The sequence below is a fragment of the Micromys minutus genome, assembly GCF_963924665.1.
Source record: "Micromys minutus genome assembly, chromosome: 2".
In the NCBI taxonomy this organism is placed as follows: Eukaryota; Metazoa; Chordata; class Mammalia; order Rodentia; family Muridae; genus Micromys; species Micromys minutus.
In genome coordinates this window covers 6,983,163-6,999,618 of record NC_137971.1, presented here as the reverse complement: position 1 = coordinate 6,999,618, position 16,456 = coordinate 6,983,163, and the positions used below count along the sequence as shown (strand labels likewise).

The 16,456-nt window shown below is 49.1% G+C and overlaps 1 protein-coding gene across 3 annotated transcripts in view; it reads left to right on the top strand.

The window, feature by feature from the left end:
• RBM20 (RNA binding motif protein 20) overlaps positions 1–16,456 on the top strand; it is a gene marked incomplete at its 5' end in the record, with an annotated part of 177,780 nt that overhangs the window by 124,593 nt on the left and 36,731 nt on the right. For all 3 annotated transcript variants that reach the window (XM_080912073.1, XM_080912075.1, XM_080912074.1), the window contains 4 exons: positions 6,690–7,782; positions 7,998–8,059; positions 9,829–9,920; positions 10,602–10,699. In XM_080912073.1, the coding sequence (XP_080768199.1) occupies positions 6,690–7,782; positions 7,998–8,059; positions 9,829–9,920; positions 10,602–10,699 (1,345 nt within the window). The remainder of the gene's footprint in view (positions 1–6,689; positions 7,783–7,997; positions 8,060–9,828; positions 9,921–10,601; positions 10,700–16,456) is intronic.

Sequence of the window (16,456 nt, the reverse complement as noted above, 5' to 3'; positions counted from 1 at the left end):
ACACCTGTTACTACATCAAACCCAGGACCTTGTAAGCATTTGTTCAGACTTGAGGGAAAAGCCCTTGGGTTGTTCTTTTCTTTCATTGGTTAAATTTCTTGCAAAGTGCAGTGTGAATCTGCCCTGTCTTAAGCTTCCTGGGTCAGAGTACATCACACCCTTCCCTATGATCTCAGGAAGTCTTCTCTTTCTCTACCCCCCACCCCCTTGGTTTCTTTTTCTCCTCCACTTTTATGTCTCCGCATCTGGAAGCTTTGCATAGCTCACAGCAGCTGCCACTCAACATGGGCTAAAAGATCAAAGTTCTGAAGAGACATCTGGTCCTTTGAGAGACTGTGTCAGAAGCAGGGTCTTGTGTGTGCCATTGGCATCTTCCTTTTGGAACAGGATGGAGATTTTCAGCATCCCAATCCCTGCCTCCCTCACATACTTGTGTGTTGAGACAGGGTTTCTTTTTGTAGCCCTGGATAACCTAGAAAAGCTATAGATCAGGCTGGCCCCAAACTTTTAATGACCTCCTATCTTCTTGGTGCTAGAATTATGGGCATATGTTGTTATGGCTAGATGCAACCTGTTTCTTCTGGCCAAAGGCTCCTACTATATCATTTCATCTTGGGGCAGTTGGTTGGGACCACAGTTACACTCCCCCGGTTGGGAAGAACAGGTTGTACATCCTTCCCATGTGGTAAAATGAAACCTCTAGAGGCATGTTTTCTTCCATAGTTCTACTTTCTAAAAAAAATAAGAGTTACTAGTTTGTCTTCCTGTGATGCTTTAGTTTGAAAACTCTTCAGGAAAACACTATACTCTAATTAGTTTTTTTTTTCTCTAAACAGACCACTAGAGTTTCAAATCTAATTATACACTGCAAATTCTTTGTGGCATTTAATGGCTCAGAGACAGGACCTCAGCCCGGGGGCACTGGAGCCTCCCAAGCTTCTTGGTAAATCAGAGCCTGTGCAGTCAGCTGCTGCTTCTGTGAGGGGATCAGGGAGGGCGTCTAACAGACATTGTCACTCTGTGTCTGTGCTGTTCTCTCTACTGCCCAGACTCACATCTGCTGGGGATGGCTGCAAACATCACAGCTGTACCTGGCATGGGCAAGAAGATGTGGATCAAACCCTGAGCCACACACTTTCTAGACCGAGGCATCCTTGAGGTCATTGTCTCTGGAGAATCAGAGCAAAAAAACCAGCTAGTTGGCGTATATGACACATACCTTTAATCCCATCACTTGGGAATTAGAGGCAGGAGGATCGCTCTGTAAGTTCAAGACCAGCCTGGTCTACACTGTGAGCTCTAGGACAGCCAGAACTATGCAGAGAGAGCCCGTCTCAAAGACAGACAGACAGATTGGATGGATGGGCAGGAAGAAAGGAAGAATATCCTTCTTTTTCCTGGTTCTTAGTGGGTGGCTTGCAAGTGCTGCATGTGGAAAGAACTCAGTGAATGATAACTCAGTGTGGGTGAATGTTACCTTTCAAGCTGAGGTGGATAGGTAATCCTCCCAGGCCTGGGAAGCTCAGGTGGATAGGTAATTCTCCCAGGCCTGGGAAGCTCAGGTGGATAGGTAATCTTCCCAGGTCTAGGAAGCTGAATTGGCTGATCTGAGTTTTCATGAGGGTTTATCAGCCACCTGTGTGTCGTGAGACAAGTTTACCTCTCTGTGTTGTAATTAGGGATTGAATGGATCCTAAAAGTCTGCAATTCTAAGTTTACTGTTTGCCACTGCTCTAATGAGTGGGGGAAAAAGTTGGCTTTGCAGAGTCCTCTGGGGACCTTGTTTCGTGGCTTCTGTAACCTTAGCTTCCCAGGCTCTTGGATTATTCACCCCGGGTGTCTCTGCCACCCAGGCTCCTGGCCAGATCACTTTCTGCCCACAGCATGCAGACAGCCCCTAGGCCCACCTCAGCCTAGACAGAATCACCCTCAGTATCTGTTTGTCTTGGGGAAACTGTATCCATTTACTGTTGGCTGCTGTAACAAATCACTACAAATCTGATAGTGTGTGGCAACATAGATGAGTCAGATTCTGAGATCACTCTCAGTAGGTCTGTAGTCAAACCATCAGCAGGGATGCCCCTGCCTCCACCTTGGCTCTTCAGGAACATCCTTTCCCTTTCTGTTTGAATTTCTAGAGGCTGCCTATAGTGTCTTGGCTCATGGTCTCTTCCTCTACTTCCAAAGACATCGGGGCATCATCTCTTCTCTCTCTCTCTCATGAGTGTGTCCATCCCTCTCACTGACTTTCATCCTCATCATTCTCTGGACTACCCGGTACACACCTCAGCAACGTCAAGGTGATCTTGTTTAATCACCACTCTAAAGTCCTCTTTTCTATGTATGGGGACACTTACTGGTGCTGTTGTGCAGTGTATGGGTGCTTTGCCTGCATGTACGTCTGTATACCACATGTGCTGTGCTCATGGAGACCAGAAGGTGGCCTTGAATACCCCTGGAGCTGGAGTTACAGACGGTTAGTTGGTAGCTGCCATGTGGTTCCTGGGAGCTGAACCTTGGAAGAACAGCCGGTGCTCCTAAGTGCTGAACTATCTCTCCAGCCTCTGCCCCTCCGTTTCTAACCCTGGACTTAGACGTATACCGAAACTTCCGTGTTGTGGTTGGTGGTGAGTGACTATACCCACTACACCCAGCTGTCCAACAGTGAATCCCACCGAGCAGCTGTATGCTCAGATGTTCCATATTGAGGACCTCAAGGCACTGAATTCACATAAAGTAGTGTATTCGTCACCCAGCCACTGGGCTCTGATAAGCCACAGCCATTTTCTTCTTCATTGTTTAGTTCCTGGCTGTTGCCACAGCCACCAAGCTCCTGGGAAATGCAAGATTCTCCAAGACACACTGCTTTCTTTTGCAGGGCTGTGTGAGTCTTTACATAAAGGAAAAAGCTTAACAGAGCCATCTTCCTCTGGCTCTGAGATGTGTTTGTATTTGGATTTGAGTGTGGGTGTACCTCATGTTCTGGGGACTCTCTTCAAACAGCAGTGAAATCTTGAAATAGACACTCCAAGAATACTGTATATCTAAGTGTCTTTTTTCCTCCTTTCCTTTCCTCCTCCCTCCTTCCCTCTCTCCCTAACTCTCTTTTTTCTTCCCCTCCCTTCCTTCCATTACCTCTCCTTCCCTCCTTCCTTCCTCCCTCCCCCTTCTTTTCTCCTTCTTTTCCTTCCTTTTACTTTTGTCTTTTGACACAGAAGTCTTATTATGCCCAGTCTCTCTTCAAACTCAACACTAGCCTTGGCTAATCTGATCCTTCTGTCTCTGCCTTTCAAGTGCAGGGATTGCGGACATGTACCACCACCAAGCCTGGCTAGGTTGCAGGCTAATGTGTCATGACTTTGATTTTCTTCAATAAAATAGTCTTTTTCTCACCTAAGATCCATGTGAAATCACTTCTGTACAAGTTTGAATAAAGTTGGGGACAATAAGACTTTGTGACGTAAAGCAGAAATAGGGAAGAGAATCTGGTTCTTGGTCTGGTTATGCCAGATCTGCACGGTGAGGTTTTGGTCTGGTTGTGTGCCACGTCTGAACAGTGAGGTTCTATAGTCCTACCCATATCTGACTGCATGGCTGGTTTTCCTTGTTGGGGAGATGGTTCTTCTTCAAATAACCTTTCAACAGCCAGGAGGGAAACCTTTACCAAGAACTTGCTCCAGCCCAGAACTGAAGTTGAAAAAACACAGCTGACTTCTCTGGGAAAAACAAAACCAGCTTTGTGCTCCTTTGGTCTTAAAAACCACATTGTCACCTCGTCAGTAAGGACAATCTGTGTAGTGGACAAGCCTGGGGGAAGAGCTGCCGCAGTTGGCAGGTTTCCATCTAAAGCTGTTCTACTCAACAGCACACAAGGCATAGTGATTCTTCAGTCAGAACCGTCCCTCCTTTCAGTTCATGACCGAGTAAATGGTTGTCAGCCCCTCCCCCCTCTGGTACTGTCGTGATGGTACTGTACCACACAAGGGCTCATGAAACTTGGATGCCACCTGCACAACTACCCAGAGTACAAAAGGCCGTCCCTTCTCTTTCCCCATATCTTAAAATGGGGCATGCCTCAGAGTGCACTGTGCCTGCTAACTGGGTATCTCTTCAAGAATGTGCAGCAAGTTTTTGATTCCTCACACTAGAAGGAACGAACAAAGCCTTTTTAAAAAAAATCTGACTTGGCAGTGCATTTTGTTCTTGTACTTAAGAGTGGGTGTGCCTCATGTTCTGGGATATCACTTCAAACAAAACAAGCCAACAGCCCAGGAGGATGTGGGGGCTCCTACTTTAATTGCCAGGTTGGGGTTCGAGTCCTATAGGTTCACCCCGCTTTTCTAAATGACAGTGAGTATTTAGAGCTCTAGGTTCTTGCTCTACAAAGTTGAGAATGACCTATCCTGCTTGGCCCTTGACCTGTGACCTAGCCTGTGTGGCCCTTGACCTGTATGGCCCTTGACCCATGTAGCCTTTGACCTGAGTGACCCTTGGACCTTTGTGACTCTTGCGGATCCAACAAGCTTACACTGATCCCAGGAGCCTTACTGGAGTAGATGCTTCTACCAGTTACCTTCTCCAAGACAAACCTACGCATGAGCTCCCTTTCCTCAGCGGAGCTCCAGGAGGCCACACCCGTGTTTGCCTCTTTCTCCTTACCCCACTGCACCCCAGCCTCTCCATCTCTCTCCGACTCTCTGCCTGCCGCCCTCCTCTCCCCAACCCTGCTTCATCATCCCTGAGCTTTTACTGCACAGTGGCCATGACAGTAGACAGATGTGTCCCAGCTGAGCATTCCCTCCCGGCGCCAGCTTTGTAAGCAGGTTGATGATGCAACCTCGCTGGTCCCATCAATCCAGACTTCACATTTCACAGCCCCATCCGGGTGACCTGGAATCCGTTTCACCAGCATCCCGAACACATTCAGCCGAAAGCCCCAACCGTGGAAACCACTTACAGCAGATTCACTGAGAAAGTCTGTCCCATTTGTAGATAGTCCGTTCCCAGTTTGCCCAGAAACACAATATAGCCAACTGACAGGGCCACAAGAGAGATAGATATGTGGCAGAGCAACTGTGTGAGAACTGACCGACACTTACTAGTGCAAATTTGGGTTTTGTTTTTCACGTATAAGCTTTTTAGTTGCTGTATATATACTGCTTATATGTAAAAGCTGTCTTACTGTTTTCGGACTTGAAATGGAGACTAGGATGGAAATATGTGTCATGAATATACATACACAGTTCATTCTGGCATACTTTTCAAGCCAAGGAGCATATGGAGTTTCTCGTGCCATGGGGAGGTAGCATTCTGGGCTGGTTTTGTGGGAGTCAGAGAACAGGCTGAGAGTCAGTTCTCTCCTTCTGCTGTGTAGGAGCTAGGGACCCAAACTCAGGGAGTCGGAATTAATGGCGGATCCAGTGGAGGTTTGAGCCTTGCTGGGTCTGGAATGTTAACATCTGTCCTGGAAGGTCTAAGCCTGGCAGTGAATTCTCACCTTTACCAGCTTTCATTGTTCCCTTAATTTACAACTATTGCTTAAGAAGATGCTAACAGCCTACAGCTGGGTAGAAGAGAGGAAAACAGTGCTTTGGTTCCCCTGGGCTGTGGTCTGAAACAGAGACCACAAGGACAGCAGAGAAGAGAAGCCTCCTTGGGGTAGGTTAATCTTATCTCTGCGTCATAGACTGTGTTTTTAATTTTGGAGGTTTTGCTAGTTAATTATTCTTTTGTAATGGTTGCTTCTAATTACCAAGGTGAGTGAACTTCTGCCATACAGACTTTTCTCTCCTATTTTTATTTATCCACTTTACATCCTGAACCCAGCCCCTTCATCTCCTCCCAGTCCCCCCACGCCCACCCCACCCCCGTATCCCCTCTGAATACTAACTCACCCTGCCACCTCAAATTACTGTAAGATTAGGTACATCCTTTCCCTCTGAAGCCAGACAAGACAGCCACTTAGAACAACAGGATCTACAGGCAGGCAACAGAGTCAAGGACAGCCCCTGCTTCAGTTGTTGGGGGACGCACATAAAATCCAAGCTGCACATCTGCTACATGCTGGGAGCAGGGTGCTAGGTCCATCCCTTGTATGCTCTTGGGTTGGTGGTTCAATTTCTGGCCTTTAAGGGTTCAGGTTAGTTGACTCTCTTGGTCTCCTTGGGGAGTTCCTATTTCTTCCCAAACTCTCAGTCCTTCCCTCACCTCTTTCACAAGACTCCCTGAGCTTCACCTAATGTTTGGCTGTTGGTCCCTGCATCTGTTTTGGTCAGCTACTGGGTGGAGCCTCTCAGAGGACAGTTATGCTAGGCTCCTGTCTGCAAGCATAACGGAGTATCATTAATAGTGTCAGGGATCGGTGCTTGCCGATGGAATAGATTTCCAGTTGGCCCTGTCATTGGTTGGCCGTTCCCTCAGTCTATGCTCTGTCTTTGTCCCTGTGCTTTTTGTAAGCAGGATACATTTTGGATCGAAGGTTTTGTGGGTTGGTTGGTGTCCTTATCCCTCCACTGAGAGTCCTGTCTGGCCTTTTCTATTGGACGCTTCCTAATGTGTGAGCACTTGTATGCAGAACCTATCAAACAGGGTCTTGTTTGCATGGGGAAGGGGGTCACTGCACTGCGAATGCAGCCCCTTGCTGTTCGCTGAGAACCAGCAATGTCTGAGAACCGCTTGTCTCCTTGCAGTGCTGCCAAGCTCCTGGACAAGAGCCCCTTCTCCGTCAGTAACCAGAACCCTCTGCTCACTTCACCGGCCAGCGTCCAGCTGGCCCAGATCCAGGCCCAGCTCACCCTCCATCGGCTGAAGATGGCACAGACCGCAGTCACCAACAACACTGCAGCCGCCACGGTCCTGAATCAAGTCCTCTCCAAAGTGGCCATGTCCCAGCCCCTCTTCAACCAGCTTCGGCACCCATCTGTGCTCGGCACCACACATGGCCCTACTGGGGTCTCCCAGCATGCTGCCGCGGTTCCCAGCGCCCACTTTCCCTCAACTGCAATTGCCTTTTCACCCCCAAGCCAGACAGGAGGCCCGGGGCCTTCTGTGAGCCTCCCCAGCCAGCCCCCCAATGCTATGGTAGTACATACCTTCAGCGGGGTGGTGCCTCAGCCCCCTGCCCAGCCAGCTGTCATCCTAAGCATTGGGAAGGCTGGGCCTACACCTGCCACTACAGGGTTCTATGAGTATGGCAAAGCCAACCCCAGCCAGGCGTATGGTTCTGAAACGGAGGGCCAGCCAGCCTTCTTGCCAGCCTCCGCCTCAGCTGCAGCATCAGGCAGTGTGACATATGAAGGGCACTATAGCCACACAGGACAGGATGGCCATGCTGCCTTTTCTAAAGACTTCTATGGACCCAGTGCCCAAGGGTCACACGTAGCAGGTGGATTTCCAGCTGATCAGGCTGGGAACATGAAAGGAGATGTTGGTGGGCTGTTGCAAGGTACCAACAGCCAGTGGGAGAGGCCCTCTGGATTCTCTGGCCAAAACAAGCCTGACATTACAGCAGGGCCCAATTTGTGGGCTCCACCTGCCAGCCAGCCTTATGAGCTATATGACCCTGAGGAGCCGACCTCAGACAGGGCTCCTCCTGCCTTTGGATCTCGACTTAACAACAGCAAGCAGGGATTTGGCTGCTCCTGCCGGCGGACAAAGGAGGGGCAGGGCATACTGTCCATGAGGCCCCTGCAGGGTCATCAACTAAATGACTTCCGAGGCTTGGCTCCACTCCACCTACCACACACCTGCAGCATCTGTGACAAGAAGGTGTTTGACTTGAAGGTGAGTTACCCAAGAGGGGCTGGGAATCAAGTACGGACTCCAGCGACGTCTAAGGAGTTTATTTGAGGGCATAGGGAGAGAGAGATGGAGATGGGGTGTCCTGATGGTCCAGCCTCTGGGTGCTCTGAGCTCCCTGCCTGGCTGGTGGTAGCTGCTTTCTTCCCCTGTCTCCCCATGGACTCAGTTCAACTCTGGTCTTTTCTCTGGTCTTCTAGGACTGGGAGCTACATGTAAAGGGGAAGCTGCATGCCCAGAAATGCCTGCTCTTCTCAGAAAGGTAAGCGCTGTCTGGATGGTTGCGTGTGCGCTTAGCAGGTGTTCACTGAGACATGCTGCGCTTGCCATAGGGAAGCTGCAGAGAGCAGAGCAGGGGAAGAAGTTCCTGCCATCCAGAAGCTTCCGCTTTATGTGAGCACGTGAGCTCAAGCCCTGGTGAAGTCAAAAGGCTACGTGTGGTGGTGGACGGGGGTTGAATGTGTGTATATGGCTCTTGGGCACATTGTATTGCAAATGGGACATTAGGCAGTACCTCACTGAGGTCACCTCAGGAGCGGTGGCTCTATGAGGTAAGCACACTCCTACCAGACAGAACTGGTTTTAGAGGGTTGAAGTCCCTACAGCTGTTGTGGACCTGTGGTACAGGGCTGCATCAACTCTGAAGAGCACAGGAAAAAAGGCAGGGAAGCCCCAGATCTGATTCCTGGGCTGTTGTGAAGACCGTTGTTGTTGTTGTTGTTGTTGTTGTTGCTGTTGTTGTTGCTGCTGCTGCTGATGATGATGATGTGTATGTCACTGGAGCTGGTGGAGGCTTAAAGGGAAGAGTGAAGCCTCAGGACCTCAGGACAAGATGCCGGTTGCCATGCTAAGAACAGATTCTGGGGAAAGGCATGCATTAGAGGTCAGTGGGGAACAGCCTGTCTGAACCAAGGATGTGGAACAGAAAAAAGCTTAAAAGTGAAAGCGTCTTGGAGGCCAATTAACAGAGGCCATAAAAACTAAATGTGGGCTGTCCACCACACAATGCAATGTTACCCAGTCTTTACAAGGAAGGAAACTGACACTTAGTTTTGTGCTGTAAAATTCCACTCTGGTGAGGTGTTTTGGGGGCTAAACAGGCTGGAGATGCGGGGAACTGAGAGTCGGGGTGTCATGGGCACGATTTCAGTTTCCTAAGGGAAAGGCTCTGTGGCTGGCCGGGAGTGATCGTTGCACATTGGCATGACCGTGTTTAGTGCCACAGAGCTGTGCCCTTAAACATGGTTGACAGTGCATTTCATGTCCTAGGACTTCACCACAGTTAAAGAGTTCTTACAAAAGCCTCCCTCCCTTTTCTGTGGTAAAGGAAGCTCATTACTTTAACCATCTTAAAGCTCACAAGTAAGCAGCATTCAGCACGTTCACCTTTGCACCAGTCTCACTGATGTACCCAGCCCTCCATACCGTTAGCCCTGAGGATCGGTCCGGTGATGGGTTTGCCTTTCAATAGACTTTTTTTTAAAAGATTGATTGATTGATTGATTGGTTGATTGATTATAAGTACACTGTAACTGTCTTCAGACACACCAGAAGAGGGCATCAGATCACATTACAGATGGTTGTGAGCCACCATGTGGTTGCTGGGATTTGAACTCAGGACCTCTGGAAGAGCAGCCAGTGCTCTTAACCACTGAGCCATCTCTCCAGCCCGATGTTTTATATAAATGAAATCCTATACTATATGGCCTTTCATGCCTGTTTTTTTTTTTTTAAACTTATCATATTTAGGAGACTAGCCTACAATATACTACATAAACAGTATATTCACTTGCTTATATATATCTAAGCGTGCATACGGCATAACTGCTCATCTGTTGACAGGCATGTGAGTCATTTCTATTTTCTGCCACCGTGACAAAGGCTGCTCTGAGCAGAAACACATGGACTTTTCTTTGAGGATATGTTCTCCAACTTTTGGGTTGAAAGACATATAGGGGCAGAGTTTGGAAGTCATATAGTCTTTTTATTTGATTTCTTGAATCCCTCCCTTTCCTTCTCCCTCTCCTCTAGTGCTGGCCTCCGGAGTATACGTGCTTCGGGAGAAGGGACACTGTCTGCCTCCGCAAACAGCACAGCCGTCTATAACCCCACTGGAAATGAGGGTGAGTGGAAGAGGCCCTCGGATGGCAGCCGGGAGCAGAATGAACAGTCCTCGGGTTTCTGTTCTCACCTGAGCTCCAGTTCTTCCCGACAGGACCTTCCTGAGCATGTGCAGACAGGCAGATCCCAACACTGACAAAGCTCCCTGGGGTATTTTAGACCCTTGCCGTGCCGGTTACAGTGAGCACGGAGGTGTAATGTCAAGCAGTGATAAATATAGCAAAAGAAAATATACAGTGTTCTCTTCCCTCATGTCTGAACCCTGTCTCTGTGTGTGCATCCATGTGAGCATGTGTGTGTGTACATGTGTGTGTGTGTGCATGCGTGTGTGTGTGTGTGTGTGTGTGTGTGAGAGAGAGAGAGAGAGAGAGAGAGAGAGAGAGAGAGAGAGAGAGAGAGTAGACGGCCTCTCATTGGTCTCTAGCTCATGGATTGGGCTAGGGCAACTGACCAGAGAGCCTCAGAGATACTCCTGCCTCTGCCTCCCCAACACTGGAATTACAAGTAAGTGCCACCACACCTGCTGTTACCTTTGAGTCCTTGGGTTGGAACTCAGGCCCTCGGGCCAGCGAGGCAAACACTGACTGATCGAGCCACCCCCCCACCCCCCAGTAATGAATTTTGAAGGTCGGGTTCATGACTGGGTTGTTCCTTTTTCTAATCTGGTATCATTTATCATTCAGATTATACCTCAAATCTTGGAACATCATATGCAGCCATTCCAGCAAGGGCCTTTGCTCAGTCAAACCCCATGTTCCCTTTGGCTTCCTCCGGGACGAGTGTGAGTATGAAAGCTTTTCCTCTGTTTTCCTCATTGTCCCCAGAGTTCACGTCATCTGCACCTCCACAGAGAAGGATGCAGAGAAGGCGGGGGGGGGGGGGCAGGAAGTGCTTTATCCATCCTTCGACTGAACACAGAAAACGATGCTCTGTGTGCCTTTCCTGTTGTCTGTCTGTTGCGACAGGTCTCACTGCGTAGCCCCGCTTGGCCTGGTGCCTAATATGTAATCTAAGCTGGCCTCAAACCCATGTCAATCCTGCCTGTCCTTCCATGAGCTACGGTGCCAAGTTTTCTGCTGTTAAGTGCCTAAAATCAAAGAAACTGACTAGCATTTCACAATGACTGAGGGGGGAAGCCACATGCCTTTATGTTTTAAAAGTTCTTAATTTACAAATGCATTGCTTTGTGTGGTGGCACAAGACTCTAATCCTAGCACTTGGGACCCTAAAGCAGGCCTGTCCTTATAAGTGCAGGGCTAGCCTGATCTACACAGTGAGCTCCAAGCCAGCCAAAGCTACTCAGTGAAACCCTGTCTTAGCATGTGTGTATGTGTCTGTTTCAGTGTTAGACATGTACGTGAGAAACACCCACAGAGGCCAGCAGCAGGCATCCGTGAGCTGCCTGATAGCAGAGCTGGGAACCAAACCCGGGTCCTCCGGAAGAGCCTGAAGTGCTCTTAGCCACTGAGCCATCTCTTTAGCCCTTAAAATAATTTTTAATATTTTACTGTCACGGATCCCTTTGGCTGAGAGTGTGATTCTAAAACTAGAGCCAAAGAGTGAAAGTGACCCACACTGCCCGGTTCCTGACTGGGTGGGGGTGGGGGGCTGTACTGCCTGGCTCCTGGGTTTTGACTGTGTGTGGAGGGGTTGGGGGTGGGGCCTCGGGTGCCAGTGGCGGGATTGCGTGTGCGTGCATGTGTCCAGAAGGCAGCTTTAAGGAGTCAACATTCACCTTCACCCCTACCCCAGGCTAGCTAGCCTGAGCTTCAGAATCATTCTCCTGTCTCTACCTCTCCTCTCGATTGCAGAAAGCTGGGATGCGGGTGCAGGCTGCCACGCCAGCCTTTTGCGTGTGTTCCAAGGACCAACCTTGGGTTGTCACCACAGCGTTCCTAGTTAAGGCATCTCCCTGGCTGTGGCACTGGGCCTTGTTTTCTGTGCTTCATTCACTTTCTCTGTAACAAGCACTGTGATAGCTGACCGCCCTAAGGGTTCCCTTTCCTTTTTTCACGCGCCCGCCATGAAAACCTGCTGACAAACCAAAGCACCTGGCCAAGCTCTACCGGAGCCTGGTGAGCGCTTTGGCTGCCACGTCTGCTTTTCCAGTCCGTGCTGAGAGAGAAGGCCTTCCCTCTTCCCTCACAAGCTCTGCTGGGCAGGCCCCGTGTGCTGGCCCCCGTGTGCTGGCCCCCGTGTGCTGGTGCATCTTTACAAAACAGCAGGAAAGCAGCCGAGCACCTTCTAGACTCAGAAGTGAGTGACAGTCACGGCCAAGCCGGAGCCCACCTGACCCAGGTTTCTGACTCCCGTCTCTGCTTACTCATGGTGTTGTGCACAAGTCCTTTAGGAAAGCATGCTTATCTGGAAATTCATAATTTAGTCCAAGTTAGTTCTGTGGTTCCCACCATTCTCTCCTACCCGGGCCGGGGGAGGCCGGGGGAGGCCGGGGGAGGCCGGCCCGGGTGACAGGTATTCAGGGGTCGGAGCCTGAACTTTGACATCTGCTCGAGCTCTGGGTGTGAGATGAAAGCTGGTGTCGTTTGAGCCCTTTGGGGTTAGAAAAGGCTGTGAGAGCCACGGGCAGGACAGGTTTGAGTCCGTCCCCCACTTCATTCCCACCCTCCAGCGCTGACCAGTGATCCTGTGGTCTTGGAGTCGGAGATTCAGGTCTTAGTGCTACAGCTGACAGCTGTGTGGCCACAGGCGGTCACACTGCTTCTCTAGAACTCTGTCCCTTTTTGGACACGCAGACAGTACCTTTCCAAATGATGAGTTTGAGAAGCAGGAAGTTCTACGTTTCCAGATGATTTGTAACTTATTTGTGGTATGCCTTATATCTTGGCATATCATACGTGGCCTTTTAGCCCAGTGCCCAAGGCAGAGGGTGAGGCTATCCCACAGTGTGAGATAGACCACCGCATGTGTAAGTGACAACGCTTTGCACACGGTCCTAACTAGGTGGTGTTGTCACTGGGTAATAAGTCCTTCTACCTAGAATGCCGGGGAAATCTCTTTGTGCTAGCTGTGACTCTGCTGTTGTCTCGGCTTCTCTTTGGGTGAGTTGAGGTTCCTGTGGAGGCACCGCAGCAGCCAGGCAAACACAAGCCAGGTGATGATGTGCGGGGGATGACGGTTCTGACTCCATGTTAATCCAAAAAATCTGAGAACCACTTCTCCTAAATGGTTAGAGGTGGGAAGCTTATACAACATGCTCTACACACACAGCTAGCCGATGATGGAGATCCCAGATGCCACAAACCACAGCTAACCTTCGTGTTGTGTTTAACATTAGCTCATTAAGTCTTTCAGACTAAATACACAGGCACTATTCTTACCCTTATTGAACCGTTGGGAAATGGGGACCACAAGAGACTTGGAACCTTTCCTGAGGTAACGATACTGAAAAGTGGAGCATCCTGGATCTTGGAGCCACAGCCCTGCTTCTAGGTTCTCAGAGGACTTTTCACAGTGGTCCTTTCCCTTAGAATTTCTCTTCCTTCTCCCTACATTCTGCCCCTCAGCTCCTCAGGAGGAGGAGGAGGAGGAGGAGGACAACCTTAGGTGTGACAGGGATCTACCTAGCCATGGGCAGCCATGAAACAAGGTAAAGATTCCAGTACCATGGGAATGCTTCCATACTGTCACACATGTCACAAGATGGACACAGGCATCCGGAGGGCTTCTTGTACACCCCACAGGAGGGGAGAAGCTTTATTTGACTGGTTTTATCATTATGAGCTTTAGGATGTGTGGAGGACGAGGGGTTCCCACCAGTTCCTACGCCAGCAGCATGCTGCCATTCAATGGAGTGTTTCTGTCTAGTGCTGGTGACCAGTTGGCCAGGTCTAGTGAGTGGAATCAAAGGCGGCCATCTCTCTCTCTCTCTCTCTCTCTCTCTCTCTCTCTGGGGAAACATAAAATGCAAAAAAAAAAAAAAAAAAAAAAAAAAAAAAACAAAAAAAAAACGTGAACATCTGAAAACAAGCCGAGCTGCTGAGCTGCTACTGGGGAGCTGGGCTGCCATTGGAAATGTTCACAGGCTCTATGAAGGCTCGGGACAACCCCTCAGAGCAATCGTGGACTTCTGCACCCTGCTTACAGGGACCTGCAAAGACAATGGCTATGACGCATTCCCCTCTGCACTCTGCCTTAGGCTTATCCAGGGGTCTTCTCTTTCTGGGTCCAGTTACGCAAGTCCTTCCAGGAACGCGCTCTGTGGAGCAAGACCAGACATAACCAAGACTGTCCCAGCGGGAGCACTACTGTTTGTGGGCCAACAACAGCAAAAAACCCATTGCTGCTCTGAGAGCTCCCTTTCTAAGCAGGAAGACAAAGTGACACAGGGGCTGGAGGACCAAGAGTTGCAGAACGTACCCAAAGTGCCACAAGAAGCTGGCTGCTGTTGCTGCAGCAGTGATCTGGCAGCAGCTGGGCTGAGTCTAAACTGACCCTGTTTCCACTTGAGCCTCTCTTCCCCGTGTTTGTTTTGATAGAGATGGGACCCTGGAGAGATGGTTGCACGCCATGTTTGTTGGTGGCATGTGATTTGTGTTTGGCCCCAGCCCCTGTCACTCTATTCCGGGTCCCCAGGGATGGGTGTTGCTTTTCACTTAGGCCGAGCTATTTGACAGAGCCATGGTTTCTCCTTGGCTGTCTGAGTCGTCATAAACAGAGTAATCAGGTTTCTACAAGGGCTGTCCAGACTCCTCGGGGTGTAAATAGGCTTCTCACACCCACTGAAGACATATTTTGTCTGAGTGTAGGTGTAAGGCCTTCCTGCAGAGTTCACAGCTGTAGACATTTGAATTTTACTTTCTTACCGATACCCTGCATCCCAGCACCCACAAATCAGGAGAGCGAGGCTGAGGAAGGCAGTATGTTTGTGGAAGGCCACAGGGTTAAGGCATAGGATGCACCTCGCACTGCTGGCATCGCTGGAACATTTGTCTGTCCTGCCAGGCCTTCCCAATCCATAGTTCAGGGCAAGACTGTCTCCTGACATCTCTGTGTATGAGGATTAGTGTGGCCCACACTAACTGTCCCCTTCCTGTTTCTGTGCTAGCTCTGTCATTGCTCCTGTCCCCTCAACCCAGCTCACAGCCTGCATTTTCAAAGACTGATAGGAAGAAGACAGGAGTGGGCTTTACTTTCTGAATTTTAAAATTTTCTTTTAATTTCACTATTTTTTTCTTGTTACAAAGGTAATACACCATGATGTAGAAAGAATTCTCTCTCACACACACATATACACACAAATCCTACATTTTAGAGAAAACTGAAAGCTAGCTAAATGTGCTACAACTTGTGTCTACAGAGTGTTCAACAAGAAGTACTTTAAAAAGTCTGATCATGGTACACATTATATTTAACTATCTTTATTTTCATTTAAAAAAAAAACCCTAAATTTAATTTATTTTACTTTTTCAGATGTATGGTTAGATTTTTTCCTGTATGTGTGACTGTATACCACATGCATGCCTAGTGGCCACGTGGCCAGGAAAAGCTGGATTCCTGTCACAGCCGACAGGTGTGAGTTGCCATGGGGATGCTGGGAACTGAATCAGGTTCTGTCCACGAATGGCCAGCGCCCTTAACCACTGAGCAATTTCTACAGCCTTGTCTTATTTTCTTTCTGAGACAGGGTCTCACTGTGTAGCTTTTCCTGACCTGGAACTCACTATATAGATCAGGCTGACCTTGAACTCAGAGAGACCCACCTGCCTTTTGCCGCCTGAGTGCTGGGATTAGAGGCATGTGCTACCACACTTAGCCAGGCCTCCCGTTTTAACATTCTGTGATTCTAAAGTTCATGAGGATCAAGTAGCTCGGGATCGAAAACAACTTAATAGCCACACACAAATTCTGGCAAAGGTAGAAGTGATTTACTCTTAAGTTAAACCTAGTATGCTTGAAAAACTGAGAAAATCGATAAAAACAGCATCTGTGTTGTTCAACACGCATAGCTCTGTAGTCCACACTTGGTTCTATCTGCCTCTTCTGTTCAGATTCACCACTGTGAAGAACAAACATCTGCCCTTCCTCTCTCATATGTGCCCTTAGCACACGCGACCAGCCAATTCCCAGACATTTATGTGTCTGCCATATAAAATGAGGACACCCAAAGACATCAATTTGGAGCCCAAAAATTGTTTGCTGAAGGTGGAATCTACAATATGTAGCTGCAGGAAAGACTTCTAGAGACTCCTCTTATCTACAAGGCTGCTGCCCCGGGCCATGTCCTATGTATAATTCTGAGGTATTTGAACAGAACCTCCTTGAGCTCACACACAGAGCCTGTTTCTACCTGCACCAAATGACACTGAGAGGTCTCAGAACCTTCGGAGACGTCTGCTTGCTCTTTCCACACAGCTATAAAGATCTGTGGGGTAAGCTGAGACGTCTGGGATCCGGCCTAAGAGCCATCAGAAGCAGCATCAGGCAGACAAGTAGGCCCAGCATGTTAGAATACACAGTCTGAGCCACGGATCCCACATGGGGCATCTGAGGTTAGCACCTCCCCTAGCCGGGCAAGCGT